The sequence below is a fragment of the Patella vulgata genome, chromosome 3 (assembly GCF_932274485.2).
Source record: "Patella vulgata chromosome 3, xgPatVulg1.2, whole genome shotgun sequence".
NCBI classification, from domain to species: domain Eukaryota; kingdom Metazoa; phylum Mollusca; class Gastropoda; family Patellidae; genus Patella; species Patella vulgata.
Genome location: NC_065881.2, coordinates 5,319,349 through 5,339,497, shown reverse-complemented (window position 1 = coordinate 5,339,497; position 20,149 = coordinate 5,319,349). Strand labels below are relative to the sequence as shown.

General features: G+C 38.0%; 1 protein-coding gene across 2 annotated transcripts in view; it reads right to left on the bottom strand.

Annotated features, from left to right (window-relative positions):
• Positions 1–1,815: 1,815 nt before the first annotated feature.
• The window catches only part of LOC126814812 (5-oxoprolinase), a 45,659-nt gene continuing 27,325 nt past the window's right edge, over positions 1,816–20,149 (bottom strand). For both annotated transcript variants that reach the window (XM_050540188.1, XM_050540189.1), the window contains 11 exons: positions 18,512–18,686; positions 18,199–18,308; positions 16,553–16,627; positions 14,884–15,030; positions 13,745–13,879; positions 12,096–12,245; positions 8,349–8,423; positions 5,915–5,997; positions 4,612–4,772; positions 3,738–3,835; positions 1,816–2,960 (listed from right to left, as the gene is read on the bottom strand). In XM_050540188.1, coding sequence (XP_050396145.1) covers positions 2,805–2,960; positions 3,738–3,835; positions 4,612–4,772; positions 5,915–5,997; positions 8,349–8,423; positions 12,096–12,245; positions 13,745–13,879; positions 14,884–15,030; positions 16,553–16,627; positions 18,199–18,308; positions 18,512–18,686 — 1,365 coding nt within the window. In that variant the 3' untranslated portion in view covers positions 1,816–2,804. The remainder of the gene's footprint in view (positions 2,961–3,737; positions 3,836–4,611; positions 4,773–5,914; positions 5,998–8,348; positions 8,424–12,095; positions 12,246–13,744; positions 13,880–14,883; positions 15,031–16,552; positions 16,628–18,198; positions 18,309–18,511; positions 18,687–20,149) is intronic.

The window sequence follows — 20,149 nt, the reverse complement described above, 5'->3', positions numbered from 1 at the left end:
ATCGCTCTCTCTCTTGTATTTTCTGACAAGGACAGCTGTCTAGTCCTTTGGATGAGACGAAAAACCGAGGTCCCGTGTATATATTGGAATGCACGTAAAAGATCCCCTGGCAGTTGGAATTCGATATAAGAGTAGGCGATAGTGCCGCTGCCCGGGCAAAATTTCCCTCATAGCACACAGTATGGCGTATGCCCGTCTTCATTAGCCCAGTATAGGAGCAGAACAGTAGGACGTTAAACCCCATTTCATTTCATTTCATTTCTCTTGTATTTTAGTCTAAAAGGTGTTTATCAGGCGGTGCACGGGTAGAGCCCCCCGACGTGTCCTTCGATAAACCGGCAGTAGTATAACTCCAAAACCAAACGTTCGCCCCCCCCCCCCCCCCGAAGACTCGAGGGTTAGATTAGATCTATTGGTCAAAGGTCACGATATGTAAACAGGGCTAACACTAGCCCCAATGCTTACCCTAAGCTACAATCTCGCCAACAATCACGTGCCTTAACCTTATTTACATCTCAGCGACCTTGACGAAAATTGAGCTGGCCTTAACAAATAGACCTAGCCCCGGCTCGAGTTACTCGTACACTCCAAATTTCAACGTTGGGGCAGCCATAAATACGCATATTATATGCCTTCTGCTTCTCGCCACTTTGGGTTTTTTCTGCAAGATGATGTCTTTTATTTTACAGACAGGATTCAGACAGTTAGTGAGCAGTGCGGTGATACATATCCACCGTCTTACTCAACCACACGACCACCAATAACACGCCCACACCTAGGCAGACCATCACCGCCATCGTTAAGTAGTCCACTACACCCAGATAGGCCACCACCACTGTCATTAGGTAGTCCACTACACCCACCAGACAGACCATCCCCGCCATCGTTAACAAGTCCACACCCAGCCGAACCACCGCCAACTTATGAAACCGTTATGGCACAAGAGAGACAGACGTTCGCAAAATCAACATCTCGTAAACATTTAAAGTGACTCGAAAACTTTAGACGTGTTTACCATTCACGAAAACATTCAATTTTCATTTACCAACTAATTAATTAATGATTGAAGTTTCCTCACGTGTGTGAAATATTTAGTCGCGAGTCGAACTTTATAAAGCTAGTTTGGGCGATTTCAAATAATTACGAATTGTCATATGAATATTACGTATAATGCTGAACTCCCAAAGATGCTACATCATAGCTGAACTCTGAAGATGCGGTATCATTTGAATATAAGGTATAATGCTGAACTCGAAGATGCTGCATCATTGATTATTACGCACAGTACTAGCTGAACTCTAAAGATGCTGTATCATTGATTATTACATCTAATGCTGGTCTCCAAGATACTGCACCATTTGATTATTATAGATCTGGGATGCTGCATCTTACATTATAACATGTCAGTGAATACCAAAAAGCTATCTCCAATTTATTACCATGGAGACACGCAATTTCTAATTAACAAAACGATTATAACTACTAATAAGTTGATGTGTGTGAAACTTTCATGAAGAACGGAGTGCATGGCAATATCCCTCCCTTCACTTTATCTGTTGCTATAAAGTAATCCAGATCGAAACACTCTAAATATTCATGCACTCTCTATAATAACAGAGCAAATTAAGATTTTCCATAGAAAAATTGTGATTTCTGGTGAATGCACTCACACAAAATAATGAATTGTCGTAAGTTCTTTTAAAAAAATTGACACAAAAGATTATTTTTATGTATATCTATGTTTTATGATATTTTAGGAAGCTCCTTGCAACATAAATTTTAAGATAACTGGAAATCGAAAATATATAACTAAAATAACAGTTAATTAAAATGTATTTATTTCTGGATATAATTCATATTATAAAATGCAAGTGGACTATCACCATAATATAAAACTTTTATAGAAATAACAGAATCATTATAATCTATATCTGTACTTTAATCAAATTTATCATATACTTTTAGAACTGTATAAATGGACACTTGTAAACTCTTTTGACCCTGGTTGAAATTATAATGGAAAAGAAGGGCGTTCGTTATTGGCCTGCTTTCCATGTACGGTAAATGTAATGGTCAATGAAATGAAATGAAATGGGGTTTAACGTCCTACTGTTCTGAACCGACTGGGCTAATGAAGAACATCAATGTAATGGGACTATTGAAGTTCATTGTTTGTTGCGTCGTACAAGCATGGGTTCTCTTCCACTAAGTTAATCAAATGCTTGCAAATGGCAGATTTTTTGGACATGGTGTTATTATAATAACTAAATAAAAGTGGCAACAGAGAAATCCTCAGCTATGACGTCATTTACGTGGGATTCCCCAAACGTTTCAGCGATTTTCTGTGCATGTGGAAATATAAAACATCGCACGTCACAAACGCCTATTTAAGCGGACCTTTATGAAGAACAACCTGATTAAAACACAGATCCTATTTCGTTTCGTTTTTTAAAGTTCAAAATTTCGTTTTGCTTGTCTTAACGACACTAGGATCTGGAAGAGTTGTTATATTACCGGCGTTTTGGTTTAAGTGAGGGATTAGCCAATGAAACGGTCTGTTACAGAGTTTTCTTGGCCTGCAATCCACGGAACTGTGGTAAACCACTAGAAACGTCAACCCAGATTTATTAATCAATGTCTGACGTCAGGATCAAAAGCCACTTGCAAGACCCCTGATTCGACCTTCCGGTACATCCGGTAAGATCTTTATGTAGTCTAGGCCATCCCATTGAAAGTATAATAAAACGAAACGAAATACAAATGTGTATTTTAATCAGATAGGAAGACGAACTGGATATGGTTTTTTAAGCAGATTCTTGTTTTAGTTTATAAGAATAAACACTCCCTCTCTCAATCTGTTGTTTAGATGATGTTCTACGACGTTTGGCTCTGGGTTCACTCCCCTGTTCATCAACAGGTCCATAACCCCCACCACCAGGCGTCTCCAGGTGAAACACGTCCTACAATTAAAGAGACATTATGGGAGATTAGATAACAGGTTGACTGTCCTCATTATAATAGTTCAAAAATAGATAACGTAAATAGAATATGCTGAAAATGTCGGTCAAATTGCTCTACTCTGAACTGAGATATTAGGTTTTTACTCTTAAGCCTAGCCTCGATCACCATTACTAAAGTCGGTACGATAAAAACATAGTCTCGATTATCCATTTCTTAATTTAATCATCAATGGGCGTTAAACAGTAGATCGGATTCAAATCCAGTGAAAATTCGACACATAAGATGGTATCGGAAGTTGATTATAGTCTAGATAAGTTAAATAATGTCTAATGAATATTTTATATAACATTTCAGGCCTAAAGAAAAGACCTGCAATAGGCAGATTTAACTCAGTGTATGTTATGTTTACAGGACAATGAAGAAACAAATGTTTAAACTTGTCTGTGGTTACCCACCTGGTAGAAGCGGACTCGGTAGAAGCGGGTGTTAACTCCACTAATGCACATAAAAGAAAATGAAATGAACTGGGCTTCAAAGTCTAAGTTTATTGCATCAATTGGGCTATTAAATAGGGCAAACCAGTGGTGGTGAGCTAAGGGGTAGTTTTGTTCTTTTTGTGTATGACAGATGTGAAACTGGGTAGAACACCGTTACAAAATTGTATATTGATTATTAGATATGGTGACCATTCAGTGCAGAGATCTATTCTCAAAGGGGTGAGTTCTCTGTGTGCAGAATGGGTAGTAAGGGATGAATTGTTTGAATAGCATACTTACCCCAGGTTTGACATCAACTGAGTTTTTACCACCAAGATTAACAATACGGCCATCTTTATAATACATGAGATTAACACCACATTTACCTGGCTCTCCTCCTGAAAAACATAATACACAATGGATACCGAACTGACTCATGACCCAAAACTAGTTCAATTCCGTTTAGTATTTCCCTGTATTGTCCAAGAAAGTTCATCAGGATTGGTTTAACCCTGGTCAGTGGTACAGGATGGAGGGTCTGACAAGAACAGCTGTCTAGTTGTTCGGATGGGACAAAAAACGAGGTCCTGTGTATACATTGCCATGCACATAAAAGATTCCTTGACAGTTGGGATTCGATATAAGAGTAGGCCATAGTGCCGCTTCCCGGGCAACATTCCCCTCATAGCACACTGTATGGCGTATGCCCGTCTTCATTAGCCCAGTTGGAGCAGAACAGTAGGACGGTAAATCAAATGTTAAATCACCAATCTGAGTACATTTGGGAGATTTGGATGGCCCAAAGGTTAGCGTGTGTACACTGTATCATAAAGTCTGTCAACTTGTGTGGTTTAGATTCCCCGGTTGTACATGACAATGAGTAGAGTCGCCTGTCCGACCTCGTGGGTTTTCTCCGGGTTCTCTGGTTTCCTCCTGCTAAAGACCAATACGCGCAAGCGAATTATTGAAATAAAATTGAACTATATGTTAGTCCCGAAATTACCTAGTTTGTGTCGAGTGGACGTTAAACCCCATTTCTCTCTCTCTCTCTGAGTACATTTTAGCGTGGATTAAGTCGTGATCAACTTGATATTGTCAGAAATACGCAAATAACAACCAGCGGCTTCAATATATCAAAATCTCAGATTGTTAAAAAATACATTTCAATACATACCATTCATTCCATAAGGTACAAATACTCGTCTTTCTGTTAGAACTGATAGTGTGAAGGGTCTACGGAATAATAATTCTCTAACAACACCATCGCCGCCACAATATAAACCTTGACCTCCGGTACCAGGGTTGAGATGGAAACATTTCACTACCACAGGATATCTATAGACATATAGTGGAAATAAAAACAAGTTCAATAGCTACTTGACACAAACACAGAGCCTCGTTTAACATGGTGACTAGGCGGTGGCGGTGCCGAGCACTGGCCAAACTGTGCCGCCTACTGGGCCCAAAAGTTGAAGACTGGGCGGCAATATACATATCTTATGAAAATCGCTGACAAGGTTTTTCCCATGTGCCAATACTATATCATGGTGCGTAGGTTTACAAAATCTTCTTTCTGATTGTTTTATGGGTATATTTCTGTCTGCGGGTCAGCCGCCGCAGTGTTTTGATCTCGATTTTATAGGGTATTAATTAATCTATGGTTTAACAAGATGCCAAAACTAATAGGGTATCAAATCTCCGAAACTATTTTTAAGTGCTCAGAAATTGAGTCTAAGGGAGTCAATTTTCAAAATTTTCTGGGGGAGGGCCCCACAGACCCCCAGCGCGTGCTCTCACCTGTGGTGCTCGCGGATCGGGCTTCGACCGACATTGCCGCATACGACCACATCCTTAGACGAGGCTCTGCACAAACATGAACAATTCGGGACTAACATATGGTTCAATTTCATTTCAATAATTCACTTGTGCATAGGGGTCTTTAGCAGTGGGAGGAAACCAGAGAACTTGGAGAAAACCCACAAGGTTGGACAGGCGACCTTAATCCTTGTCACGTACAACCGGGGAAACCATGTTTGCGATAATCTTTAAATGACCTTAGTTTATGTCAAATGGACCTTAAGCCCCCATTTCTCTCCCTGTAATAAAAAACCATCTGGCAAGTTGAATGAAATGACAGATTGTAAAACTGAAATCGACATCTACAGATATTTGACATATTATTGATATTAACCCCATCTACATAACAAACATTTTATATATACATTATACTTATACTCAATATAACATTAACATAGCTGATAAAACATGTAGAATAACGAACAGTAGAACAATAACACTAAAAACATCCTGCACAAACATTCTTCCTAAATTAACCCTAATGCTTTCATCATTATGACATTTTCTAATGCAGTTTTCTTCACAGTGCATTACATGTTTTCTGGAATTGTTTTAGAGTTTTTCTAGTTTTTCTCGTATCGGATGACAACTATTCATACCTTCAATAAAAGCGTGTTTACCTTTTTTCGACAATTTCTGGATCTGTAATTCTAGTGTTGGTCATGTGCGTGTGTACGCCACCACGACCATCCCATGTTGGACCCTGAACAAAAGGTTTAGAGATTTGAAAAGATCAGCAATCTAATAGATCTAATATGAAACTATTTTTCACATTTTTTTTCAATCTGATTAAAACACAGATCCTATGTTTCCTTTTTGTGTAGTTCAACATTTCGTTTAACTTGTCTTTACTACACTAGGATCTAGAAGAGTTGTTTTATAACCCGCGTTCTGGTTGATGTGAGGGATTAGCCAATGAAACAGCCTGTGGGTAAACCACCTGAAACATCAACGTTGGCTGATTAATCAATGTCTAATATCATAGGGTCAAAAGCCACTTGTATGACCTTTGACGCAACCTCCCACTACAACCGGTCAGAATTTCATGTAGTATAGAAAAACGAAATGAAATATAGATCTGTATTTTAATCTGCTGATTGATTTTTTTTAGCTACATTTTTGAGGCCCCCCTCAAAAGTTGTAGTTACCAAACCCATTTTTTTTTGTCAGTAATTAAGCTTTAGCAGGAATCAAATGCCAGAGGGGTCCCAGAACTGACTTAAGTCTTGATTTCTTTAAATGTTTAGGTCTTCTCTTCAGCTGGAGCTGGGGTTACTATACTGAGCGCCATGGAAAACGCATCACTTTTTTTTCCCAAATATTTTATTACTAGGTGGTTTTGTATGTATAATATTATGCAATACTATGAACTATTGTTTCACACAATGCTCCCAAACGCAAAAAATATCGGCCCGTGTGCAAAAAAAAAAATGCACGAGATGCACATGAAAACCCCAATATTCACGTACAGAATTGTGTGTGAGCCCTTTAAAAGCATGTTTTCAACTTAATGTGCAGTACATGAACTGTGAAACGTCAATCTGTCGTAATTTTTTGTTGGACGTGTGAAGGAATCGAGCTAGAGATGCCGAGACTTATTGAAAATCAACGGAATGAAGCCATGGGAAGGTCCAGGGCTGGCATGTCTACACGTGCTATTGCCAGACACTTCAATTGTCATCAGTCCACTATTGTAAGGTTGGTGGAACGTGTTCGAGTTACTGGATCAACACGTGACCGTCAACGTCCTGGTCCACAACGCGTTACAACCCAGGCTCAAGACCGCTACATCCGGGTCACTCATCTGCGTGACAGATTCCGCCCAGCGACTCGAACAGGTGCAGCAGTTGTCAGAAGAGAAGGACCAGTAAGTGCCAACACCGTAAGACGTCGTCTAAGAGAAGTAGGACTCCATGCTAGACCACCTTATGTTGGAGCTATCCTCAGGAATCATCACCGTCAGCGGCGTTTGATATGGGCTCAAGGACACCAGACATGGAGAAGAGTAGTCTGGCAAAGTGTGCTCTTCAGTGATGAGAGTCGCTTTCATCTTTATCACGCTGATGGCCGTCAACGTGTGTGGAGACATCTTGGGGAACGTCTTGCAGACTGCTGCGTCTTTTATACGAATCAATGGGGTGGGGGAAGTGTAATGGTGTGGGGAGGCTTCACATTTCATCACCGGACCGCCCTACACATTTGCAGGGATCGCGTTAATGCTGTAGCCTATCGTGATGATGGCCCGTGGAGGACACACGCGCTTCTGACATCTGTGTCATATTTTTGGTTTTGACCCCTCTGACTTTGTACCCTTGATTACAGATTAAACATCCATAAGTGTACAAATGTGTTGTTATTGATGTGTTCCCATTTGAATATTGTTCACAATATGAAGCAAATAAATAAGATATGTTTACAGGATCATTTTGTTAATCGAAAAACTAAGTGATGCGTTTTCCATGGCGCTCAGTATATATAGGCTATAGAAAGAGGAAATTCAAGGTGCACTATAACTCTTATTATAACTGGGTGTCCGGGTAATATCCCAGTTATGATAGGACATTTTAGATTTAAATAGTCATATACTCTATTATAGCTTGGCGACAAGGTAATATCCAAGCTAGAATAGGAAATTTTAGATGTAAATAGCTATATACTGTATTATAACTGGGTGTTATATTAACTTGGTAATATCCGTAGTAGAATAGACTTTGGGGCCATGATAGGCAATTGGAGTCATTACTAGAATGTTCAGAGCTCAAATCTAGACGTAGGCCAAGATGAACCTTGGAATTTTTCGTGCTTGCTTTCAATTTTGCCTCTTTCCTCCCAGCGTTGTACACATGACAACAGAATTAAATGTACATTACCACAACACCTATATATGGTTGGTTCGGTTCCTTAGCCTTTCTACAATTTCTTTATCTGAAATACTTGCAAAACATGTTTCCGACAGTCAACTTTCATAAACTTGTCAGGCTCCTTTGGCATGATTGCTTTGGGGTTGCTCAAAAGAAGCTGTGGGAACCCCTGGCATAAAACAAGACAACTTACAGCTCCTGCCCCACCAGCAACTGTTTCATAATATCCAACATCTTTATCACCAAATGTTATATTATTCATACAACCCTGAAATAATAGAGTTTTATTATTATTCAAATCTCAAACAAACTAGGGGGGTTGGATGGCTGAATGGTTAGCGTTCACGCGCTTTATCATAAAGTCTGTCATTGAGTCGACTGGCGTGGTTTCGAAACACCGGTTGTACGTGACAAGGAGTAGGGTCGCCTGTCCAACCTCGTGGGTTTTCTCCGGGTCCTCCGGTTTCCTCCCACTGCTAAAGACCCCTGTGCGCAAGCGAATTATTGAAATAAAATTAAACCATATGTTAGCCCCGAAATGACCTAGTTTGTGTCTAGTGGATGTTAAATTCTCTCTCTCTCTCTCTCTCTCTCCATCAAAATGTAACAAGAAAACATTGAACACATGCTATAAATTATATTTCTGAAATTACAGATAATTTCAAACATTCTAATTCTATTCAAGCATTTCCTTCACTCTTTTTTTATGATCCTTTTTTATGATATCCACCTCTCTTCCAAAAGCCTTTAATGCTCTGTTCCTGTCTATTTTTTACATGCAAATTGTTGGGGTTTTCTTTTTTTAAAGACAAACTCAGCCTTTATACAGGAGATCGAAAAACATGTATGGTTACCAGATGTTTCCTTCATTTTTTCTTTCTACTGATTTTTTTTTTTCTCGAACAATTAAGGTATTGTAAAATCGTTTAACACGACACTAAACATTATATAATAGGTTACAGAAATTAGTTTCTAACAAATTTGCCTTTCACAAAAGACATTCCAATGACTTAGATCGTGTAGTATTCTGTGGTATTTACGGCTGGCTAACGCGTAGTTAATTGTTTAACTTGATTGTCGTCTATTGTAAATCATTGCAACGTTCTTTTAAAAAGCCGATTTGCACCCAGAACAACAGAGAAAATAAACATCCACCAATATGGAGATCTGTAATACAGATGAGATATAGTAAAAACACACAATACTTGTAGATCAGGTCTAGCACAGCATATCTAACAAACTCTTATCTTGTTTTTAGGAATTGTTTTTGCGACCAACTGCTTGAAGTGTTTTTACTAAAACAATTTATGCTAGCGTTACCAAGTAGGCAATGAATTCATTCTTCGCATGTAGCCTAACAACCGTTAACTAACAATTGCAAATTAATTTCTCTATAAAATACGTTTTTTAGGGTTTTAAATGTTTCTGCAACTGGGATCTGACTGTAAATCAACAAGTAATTCTTCTGTTATATCGTGTTTTCTTGGGGGTTTTTTGTGGGCAATAAAAGCTGTCTGGGATATAAATGTAGTATTTGGTTATAGTGCATAGGCTAACAACCGCTGCAAGGTCTGTTTTTTTGTAATCAATATTACTAAATACAAACAGCTGAATCCTAAATAATGGTAGTAGTAGTGTAATGACTGGTCTTCCTGGAATGTGTTTTTTCCTCACTAAGAGAGAGAGAGAGAGAGAGAGATGGAGAAAGAGAGAGAGAGAGAGAGAGGGTTTAATGTCCACTCGACACAAACTAAGTAATTTTGGGACTAACATATGGTTCAATTTTATTTCTATAATTTGAATGCGCGCAGGGCTCTCTAGCTGTGGAAGGAAACCGCAGGAACCAGAGAAAACCCACGAGATTGGACAACCAACCCTACTCCTTGTCACATCCAAGTGGGGAATCGAAACCACGCAACTTGACTCAGTGAGAGACCTTATGATCAAACACGGACTTGTTGATCATTAAGCTACCCAACCCCCTTTTTCGTCAATGAACACTAAGCAATGATGCAGGGGCCTTTTTTTGCGACTTAATGAACAATCACTAATAATTTTAAAAAAAAATCTGTAAGAGTCTGAATTTGAATTTTAGAAGCACAAGTTTCCTGGAGAAAGACAGACTTGGGTCAAAGGTTATCACCAATCCACAATAAAGTATAAATCTATTTTTTTTAGCTACAGTGATGGGGAAGGGGAGAAAATGGTTGCCCCCCACCCCCACCCTACAATTGGATCTTTCTAGTCACAAGCTTGAGGGCTATCATATGTTTCAGAATGGATTCAGCATATCCTGCCCACACAATATCCTTACTAGTACAGCAGAAAAGTATTAAAGTTATCAAACATAGGTTAACAACCATCGGGTACCAATAAACAGACAAGTATTGAAGCTATCAGGCATATATTAACAATGCTTATGTACCAATACCGCTGATAAGTATTGAAGTTACTAGGCATAGGTAAATAACGGTTGAGTACCAATACAGGAGACAAGTATTGAAGTTATCGGGCATAGATTAACAACCATCGAACACCAATATAGCAGACAAGTATCAAAGTTATCAGACATAGGTTAACAACCGTTAAGTGCCAATAAAATATAAAATTCGTTATAAAGATTTTAGTGCTATAAATCTTACTATAACAGGCAATCTGGTTAAAACACAGATCCTATTTCGTTTTTTTTTTTATAGTTCAAAATTTTGTTTTACTTGTCTTTACTACACTAGGACCTGGAAGAGTTGTTATGTAATCCGTGCTCTAGTTGATGTGAAGATTAGCCAATGAAATGGTCTGTTAAAGCAAAGTTTTGGCGTGAGGTGCATGGAACTGTGGGTAACCCTCTAGATACGTCAACGCTGATAGGTTAATCAAATGCCGAACGTCACGGCGTCAAAAGACGCTCGTATGACCTCTGAGGCGATCTTCCACTACAACCGGTCAGATCTTCATGTAGTAAAGGCCCTTGAAAGTGTAAAAAAACGGAATGAAATATAGAATTACAACCTTTAAGTGACGATAAAATATCAAATTCTTTATAGAGATTTTTAGTGCTATAAGTATTACTATAGCAGGGAGCAAGAGTATAAAACAATACCATTGGTGCTATATGACATTTCTTAATGTCTGTTTTAGTAAGAGTGTTTTTTCATCAATGAAAACTGTTTTATGGTGTGATTTACTGGTGAGGAACACGTTTATTTGATTGTTTTAACAGATGTATTACGAACTCGGTATAAGAAGTGTTTTTTTTATATAAATAGATTATTTATGTTTTATGCCACCAGTTGAGATCTAGAGATAAAGATGTAACTCTCTTCATGATCTGTGTCAACATTAAAATCAGTGATCATCATTTGCATTTTTCCTGAAAATATATCGAAATTTTCACTGATTGATCCCAGCTACAACGTACTCAGATTGATTATTTAAAGATGCATTATGGGAGATTAGATAAAGAGTTGACAGTTTGCGCTATAACAGTTACAAAAAAGATAATGTAAAGAGAATATGCTAAAAATTTCAGTCAAATTGCTCCACTCTGAACCAAGTTATTAGCTTTTGAATTTTAGACCAGTCTGGATCATCACTACTAAAGTTGGTACGATAAAAAAACAAAGTCTTGATTGTCCATTTTGATGTTAAATCATCCATCACAAAATGTATTCAAATTCAGTAAATATCACCCGCTAGCGATGCCATCTAGAGTTGATTATGGTCTGGATAAGTTAATTAATGTCTAATTAATAATTTAGATAACATTTCAGGCCTAAAGAAAGACCTGAAATAGGCAGATTTAGCTCTTGAATAATGTATTTTTAATGTTAAAAAAAAAAAAAAAAAAAATATTGATGGTAAATAATCTTCCGGTTTGGATTCAATCAGATTTGAAATGCATGTACAATCTTCCTAGAACATAATATAATTTACTAATTACCTGTGAGGCAGCACACACACCAAATGCTTTAAAAACAACATCTACAATACGCTGTGATGTTGTCACGTTGCCTCCAACCACAGCAGCATCTTCAGAAGGATCTAGTAAACAACCTTTAGGTATAACAGTTTTTACTGGTTTCAGACAACCCTGTTATTAATAAAAACACATTTCAATATTTAGTAGTTTTATGGTTGTTGATATCTATTTATGGTTGTTGATATCTATTTATGGTTGTTGATATCGATCTATGGTTGTTGATATCATCAATTTAAAGTACAGCGTATATTACCTAAAAATTATGTTAAGGTTCTGCTCTGCTTCCCGATCCAGAAAATTGTACGTGACAAGAGAGAGAGAGAGAGAAATGGGGTTTAATGTCCATTCGCTACAAACTAGGTCACTTCGGGACTAACACATGGTTCTATTTTATTTTAACAGAAATTTCGGAACTAACTTATGGATCAATTATCAACAATTCGCTTGCACGTAGGTTTCTTTATCAGTTGGAGGGAACCGGAGGACACAGAGTTGACTCAATGACAGACCTTATGATACAGCGTGCACACGCTATCCATTCGGCCATCCCCCCACCCCCGACCCCAAGTTGTAGAAAGAGTGAGTATATGTTGTCTTGGCATCCATTGCTACTTACTGCTAAATGACACTGTATATTTGACTAAAAATTCCAGATAAATTAATGGTTGTACAAAGTAGTAGAGATCAGCCCCTGAATCTCCAGTACCGGTGGGAATTATATCACCAAAAAATTATATGCATAAATAAAAACAATATCACAGTAAGTAAAATTAAAAATAAAATAAATCTTTTACGAATATAAATATTTAAATATAAAAATGAAATGATATATACAATTAAACTTTATGCTAAAATCCTGTCTCTTTTAAAAAATGGGGGGTTGGATGGCTGAATGGTTAGCACATGTGCGCTGTATCATAAGGCCTGTCATTGAGTCAACTGGCGTGCTTTCGAATCCCCAGTTGTACATTACAAGGAGTAGGGTCGTCTGTCCAACCTTGTGGGTTTTCTCTGGGTCCTCTGGTTTCCTCCCACTGCTAAAGACCCCTACGTGCAAGTGAATTATTGAAATAAAACTGAACTATATGTTAGTCTCAAAATGACCTAGTTTGTGTTGAGTGGACGTTAAATCTAATTTCTCTATCTCTCTCTCTTTTAAAAAGTCCATACTTGATTAAACATACATTACGTAAGATTTAGATAAAGAACTAGCCATTCTTGCTATAATAGCTCGAAAGTCGATGATGTAAAATGAATAATTTTAAAATTTCATTCAAATTACTCTATTGCAAGCGAAGATATTAGCCTTTGAAGGTTTGACAGACGTATGCAATAATTTCAACCACCGTACTGGTTGATCGAAGCTAAGTCTCGATCCTCCATATTTGATTAAATCAAAGTATCGCTGAACCATTCTAATCTATTTAATATCGGAGAAATCTGATGGCATCGAGAGTTGATTAAGGCCTGGATCAGTTAATTAATGTCTAATTAATACTTTAGAAAACATTTCAGGTCTAAAGAAAGACCTGCAATAGACAGATTTAGCTCTTGCATAATGTATATTTAAAGAACCATGTAGATTGAGTTTATCATTTGTTATAAGATACCTGATTAAGAGGAACATTATGTCCAACCATACATCTTAAACAATAAATCAAACCAGACAGAGTTACAGCCCTTGGTGCATTAGCATTACCATGAACTTCATAACCAGTGGATGAAAAATCAAATATGGCTGTCCCCTGCAGAAAGTGATTTAATACACATTTTATTACAGGTCACCGGAAAATCTTCAATTTTTTAAAAAATAACGTAAGTAATTAAGTCAACATAATTATTTGCATTATTTAAAAAATTTCTGAAGCTTTTCTTCGGTGATAAAATAAAATGAAATGAAATGGGTTTGACGTCCTACTGTTCTGCTCCGATTGTGCCAATGAAGATGGACATACGTCATACAGTAATCTATGAGGGAAATTTTGCCCGGATAGTGGCACTACGGCCTACTCTTATATCGAATTCCAACTGTCAAGAGATCTTTTATGTGCACGCCTATGTGTACATGGGACCTCGTGTTTTTGTATCATTCCCTGCCAGGCCCTCTGTCCCACACCACGGGCAAGGGAGAACCACGCCGGAAAATCCTGATGAACTTTCTTGGCCAATGTAGTGATTAAACCGACAACCTCCAGGGTAGGGTGCCAACTTCCTACTCGCCGAGTCACAGTGGCTCCTTTGAGTTGGTAATAAGTCTGCGCCTTAAGCACTGAGCCACCATGGCTCCTTTGGGTTGGTAATAAGTCAGCGCCTTACGCTCTGAGCCACCGTGGTCCTTTGGGTTGGTAATAAGTCAGCGCCTTATGCACTGAACCACCGTGACTCCTATCCAAGTGCAACATCAAAGAATCGTCATTACAAATCTATTAATGATTTTTGTGGAAAAAACGGCAGGATATTAGAAAGTGATATTATTATAAGAAATTCACATATGCAAACTATTTACTGACTCTAATTTGATTTGCACAAGTAACCCAAAAAACATAACACAACTCCTTACAGATGAATCTGACATTTTCTTGTGATGTTAAAAAAAACAAAAAAATGTATTCTCAATTTTCCCGAATACAATCTATTTAAGATCTTGTTAAGAATTTTAAGTTTTGTAACAGTCTTTAAACACATTTAAACATCTTTAAAACACCGGTGTCGAAATACCATAAATTCATCTCGTAAATTTAATACATACCTTCTGTTCGTCAATTTCAACATCCAGTCCTATTTTACTACCATTATCCATAAAATCTTCTGCATGTAGCTTTGTGTGTCCAGTCCTTTCTTTTGTTTTCTTGGCTATTTCTTTTAGCATATCTCTGACAGCAATCTCTGCATTGCTCTATAAAAATGTAATTACTGATCTAAATTTAAACAATGTATAAATATATAAAACTCGACTGACAGAGATCCATTTTCACAGACCTGACCCGTCGATTTTGAAAACCATTTCAAGTAGTTTAGTCTAACTTATTGTAAATGGTTGGAATGGTGGAAATTACTTCCCAATTGTTGAATATTTGAAGCAGTTTCACATACATGCCGTTTTTTTTTAGGAAATTCCTTGCATTTTTTTTTGACGTTCAATTAAGTAGGAAATACCAAAGAGATCTTAAGTTTAGTAGGATTGTATCTATTTAAATTAAAGGGTCTTGAACAGATCTGGCACACTCAAATCATTTAAAGATACACTATCACTTTTGGCAGAAAAATATATATGTGATTAATTTTAATATTCAAAATTATCTAAGATAGAGAGAGAGAGAGAGAGAGAGAGAGAAATGAAATGGGGTTTAACGTCTTACTGTTCTGCTCCTATGCTGGGCTAATGAAGACGGGCATATGCCATACAGTGTGCTATGAGGGAAATTTTGCCTGGGCAGCGGCACTATCGCCTACTCTTATATCGAATTCCAACTGCCAGGGGATCTTTTACGTGCATTCCAATATATACATGGGACCTCGGTGTTTCATATCATCCGAAGGACTAGACAGCTGTCCTTGTCAGGCCTTCCGTTCTGCACCACTGACAAGGGGAAACCACGTCGGAAAATCTGGATGAACTTTCTCGGACAATGCTGGGATCGAACACCCGACCTCCAGGCTAGCGAGCCAGCAAGAGAGAGAGAGAGTCATTTTGGGACTAACATATGGGTTTAATTTTATTTCAATAATTCGCTTACGTGTGGGGGTCTTTAGCCGTGGGAAACCGGAGGACCCAGAGAAAACCCACGAGTTTGGACAGGCGACCCTACTCCTCGTCACGTAGAACCGGGAAATCGAAAAGACGCCAACTGACTCAACAACAGAACTTACGATACAGCGCACACGCGCAAACCATTCGGCCATCAATGGTCTGGAGATTTGATTATGGAATTGGTATGTGAATTACGTGAATAATGCCTCGGTGAATCGAAACCATGCCATTGACTCCTCCACGCTCCAATTTGCCGCACCCCCCCCCCCCCCCGATCGATAAAAGGAATATCCGTTCAAAATTGGTTCAATTTAGCTCAAGTCAAATTGTTTCATTGGCATTTAGTAACTGAACTGGAATATACAAGTGACAATTTTTATGTCATATTGCATGTTGTTATTAGTTTGGATGGGACGTAAAACTGAGTCCCTGTGTATACATTGGCGTGCTCGTAAAAGATCCCTTGACAGTTGGGATGCGATATAAGTGCACCAGGCTTGTAAATTTTTACACTCGTTATCAAACTTAAACAGTCAGCTTTAAACTGGACACAAATTGGATGATTTGGGGTGATTTTAAAATTTTTACAAATTTTTAAATAAAGATTTGATATTAAATTAAACAAATGGTAGATAGACAATGATACCAGGGTTACAGTGATACTTACTTGTATATAGGCCATGTAAGCATTAACAACCTTTAAACTATATTCATTAATTAATTCCGATACCAACTGAATTCCCTGTAATAAACAGTATGTAATATATTGGATACCAACTGAATTCCCTGTAAAATAGTACATATCGTATTTGACATGAAAGGAATGTAGTTGTGATAAAACTCTCATCCACAAAATACTTCACTCATATGTAGGGTGACCCACCATAAATAAATATCTCCATATATCTCGACAATTACGCCACAATATTTATATATATGCCAAGCCTCAAATCAGTTTCACACAATTATAGTCACTAAATAAACGATCATGTTGTACTTAATAAGCTATGACCATTAATCATGTATAAATAATAGACTGAAAACTGGTTCCAAGAGTCGTCCATAACATCCAGACACTTTTGAGTAAAAGATAGGTTACGTGCCCTTGTTTTGAAATTAGTCTTGCTTAACCAGTCTATCGACCATTCTACGTCTGATTGACAGGTCGGGATAATCAAGACTACTTTTTTACGAAACCTAACAGAAAGCTAGAACAAGAAATTGAATTTAGAAATAAGCACGTTAGGTAGCTCAACAATCGTTTTAAGAAGATTGTAAAAGTAAAATGAAACTACTCTTAGTATCATGTTCCTGTCTAACCCGAGTGATTCAGAGATATTATTTGTACTAAACCAAAAGATGTCGCTCTTAACGGTACAGTTAATGATAAAGCGATTTAAAAAATGAAACGAACATAATTTCTAAATCTGCTGTAATAACAAAGAATCTTAATTTTACTGCTAATCAAAATCGTCAACAATAATTTTTTTACGGCTGTAATAGTTGATAGATTTGTACAGAATTGCACGTGCCATGGCTATTTATAGTATTATACTGTCAGAAAGTTGGTCTCGGCACGGCGAATGTGTACGCTTCAGTGGTAGTCTCGAACTATCAGCGGTGGACTGTATTGCTGTGAGTACATGGGTCACCCTATCATATGGTAAATTTCATTTTATGGATTGTATCTGCAATGCTAGGGGGAGTATTTTGCCCGGACAGCGGCATTACCAACTACTCCTTGAATTCCAACTGCCAAGGGCTCTAATGATGCATACCCGTGTGAGGGCTCTTCTCTGCTCCTGCCTGGATTCGAACACAAGACATTCTAGACAAGTCTTGAGCCTTTGTCACTCAACTGTCACGGCCCCATATTGAAGTGTGAAAAAATATGAAATAATGTCAATCCGATTAGAATACAGATCTATATTTCGTTTCGTGTTTTATACTTTCGATGGCTTACACTAAATGAAGATCTGACCAGTTGTACTGGAAGGTTGTGTCAGGGGTCGTACGAGTGGCTTTTGACATTATGACATCAGCGTTGACATTTCTAGTGGTTTACCTACAGTTCCATGCATCAAATGCCAAGAACTCGCTGTAACAGATCATTTCATTGGCTAATCCCTCACCTCATCCAGAACCCTGGTAATATAACAACTCTTCCAGATTCTAGTGTAGTAAAGACAAGTAAAACAAAATTTTGAACAAAAAACAAAACGAAATAGGATCTGTGTTCTAATCAGATTGAAAATAATGTTGAATAGTGTCTAAGGAGATATAATGTTTAGGTTTGGCATTATTCATATTTACCTTTTGATTAGCTGCTATTTGAGCACGTAAATCACTGAGATTATCATTAATATCTCTGGCACCACTACTTCCTGGATATTTACTAGGTTCATTAAAGGCATCAATTACTTCTAAAATACAGAACCAAAAATAAAACATGACATGCTGTTTGATATTTGATATTGTATCTGACAAGGAGTAGGGGCATCAATTTGCCAAACCAGGTGGATTATCAATGATTTCCAAATCATTGCTAAAAAAACCGATGTGCAAGTGGTTTATTCAAATAAAAATGTACATATCAAAATAAATATATTGTTTATATTCAACCTACCCTTTTCCATAAATACACCTTTGTTTACCAATTTAAATGTTTTAAATACAGCTCCTTCTTCTTGGATCATCTTAGAATGGGGTGGCATAGAACCAGGTGTGATACCACCAATATCAGCATGATGACCTCGACTAGCTACAAAAAATACAGGTTTCTTTTCACCTGCATGAAATACCTAAAAATACACAAATTATCCCCATCCAACATTAAAAATAGTCCTTCATGTTTATAAAATTGTGCGGCAGGCCTGTAACTGGGGGAGGGGGACGAAGGTTGGGCCCCCTGTAAAAAGTTTGAGCAAAACAAAATGTGCGAAGGATCGTTGAATTGGAAGAATAGTAGGAGGTATATGGTACGTAGTATAAAATCATTAAGGAATAACATAATACAGAAGAGCAGGGCCGTAGCAAGGGGGCACCCACCCTGCAAAAATTTTCGCCCCCCCCCCCAGTGAAAAAATTTTCAACCATAAAAACAATAGAAATACATTGTCCATCAATTTTACAGCACCCCCCCCCCCCCCCCCCCGAGAACACTCCCCACCCCCTTTGTTGCCATAAAAAGCTTCTGCCAATTTTAAAAATGAGAAAAAATCTCCTGTAAAAATACTTTTCTTAATTATATTGCAAATTGTATTTATGCTTGAGTCTTGTTTAGAGGGGTTGGATGGCCGAATGGTTAGCACGTGCGTGCTGTATCATAAAGCCTGTCATTGAGTCAACTGGCGTGGTTTTGAATCCACGGTTGTACGTGACAAGGAGTAGGGTCGCCTGTCCAACCTCGTGGGTTTTCCCCAGGTCCTCCGGTTTCCTCCCACTGCCAAAGACCCCTACGCGCAAGTGAATTATTGAAATAAAATCAAACCATATGTTAGTCCCGAAATGACCTAGTTTGTGTCGAGTGGACGTTAAACCCCATTTTTCTCTCTCTCTCTAGTCTTGTTTAATATTTGGTGAATATGTTTGGTGAATATGGTAGCATCAGAGTTATTGTCATGGAAAATAAACTGAAAGTAGTTTATTAATCTCAATATTTAGGAGAGCGATTTAGCTAATTTGCAAGAGGCTTTAATGTGTCACGTGAAGGAAAGTCGAGGTGGATCGAAAGCTCAGCTTTAATGTCAAGGACTGTAAAAGAATAACCTTGCACATATATGGGCCGATTGATATGCATATCAATTTATATGTCTCTCTAAGCATAAACTATAGAATGTTATTGTGGCTTTTTTTGCATTCAGTCCTTTGTCTTGATAATGGTGAGAAGTCGAGATTACTGTTATTCTTCTCGCTCGGTTATAAACAGCTTTATCAAGGAACATGATGAATAGTAGCCAAGAAGCTCATATCCACCCATGGCTGAGGGGTAAGACACCGGTTGGCTTGCCTGGAGGTCGCGTGTTCGATCCCTGCATTGGCCGATGCGGTTTCCCCTTGTCAGTTGTGCAGAACAGAGGGTATGACAAGGACAGCTGTCTAGTCGTTCAGATGGGACGAAAAAACAAGGTCCTTGTATATATTGTTGTGCACATAACAGATCCCTTGCCAGTTGGAATTCGTTATAAGAGTAGGGCATAGTGTCGCTGCCCGGGCAAAATTTCCCTCATAGAACACTTTATGACCTATGCCCATCTTCATTAAT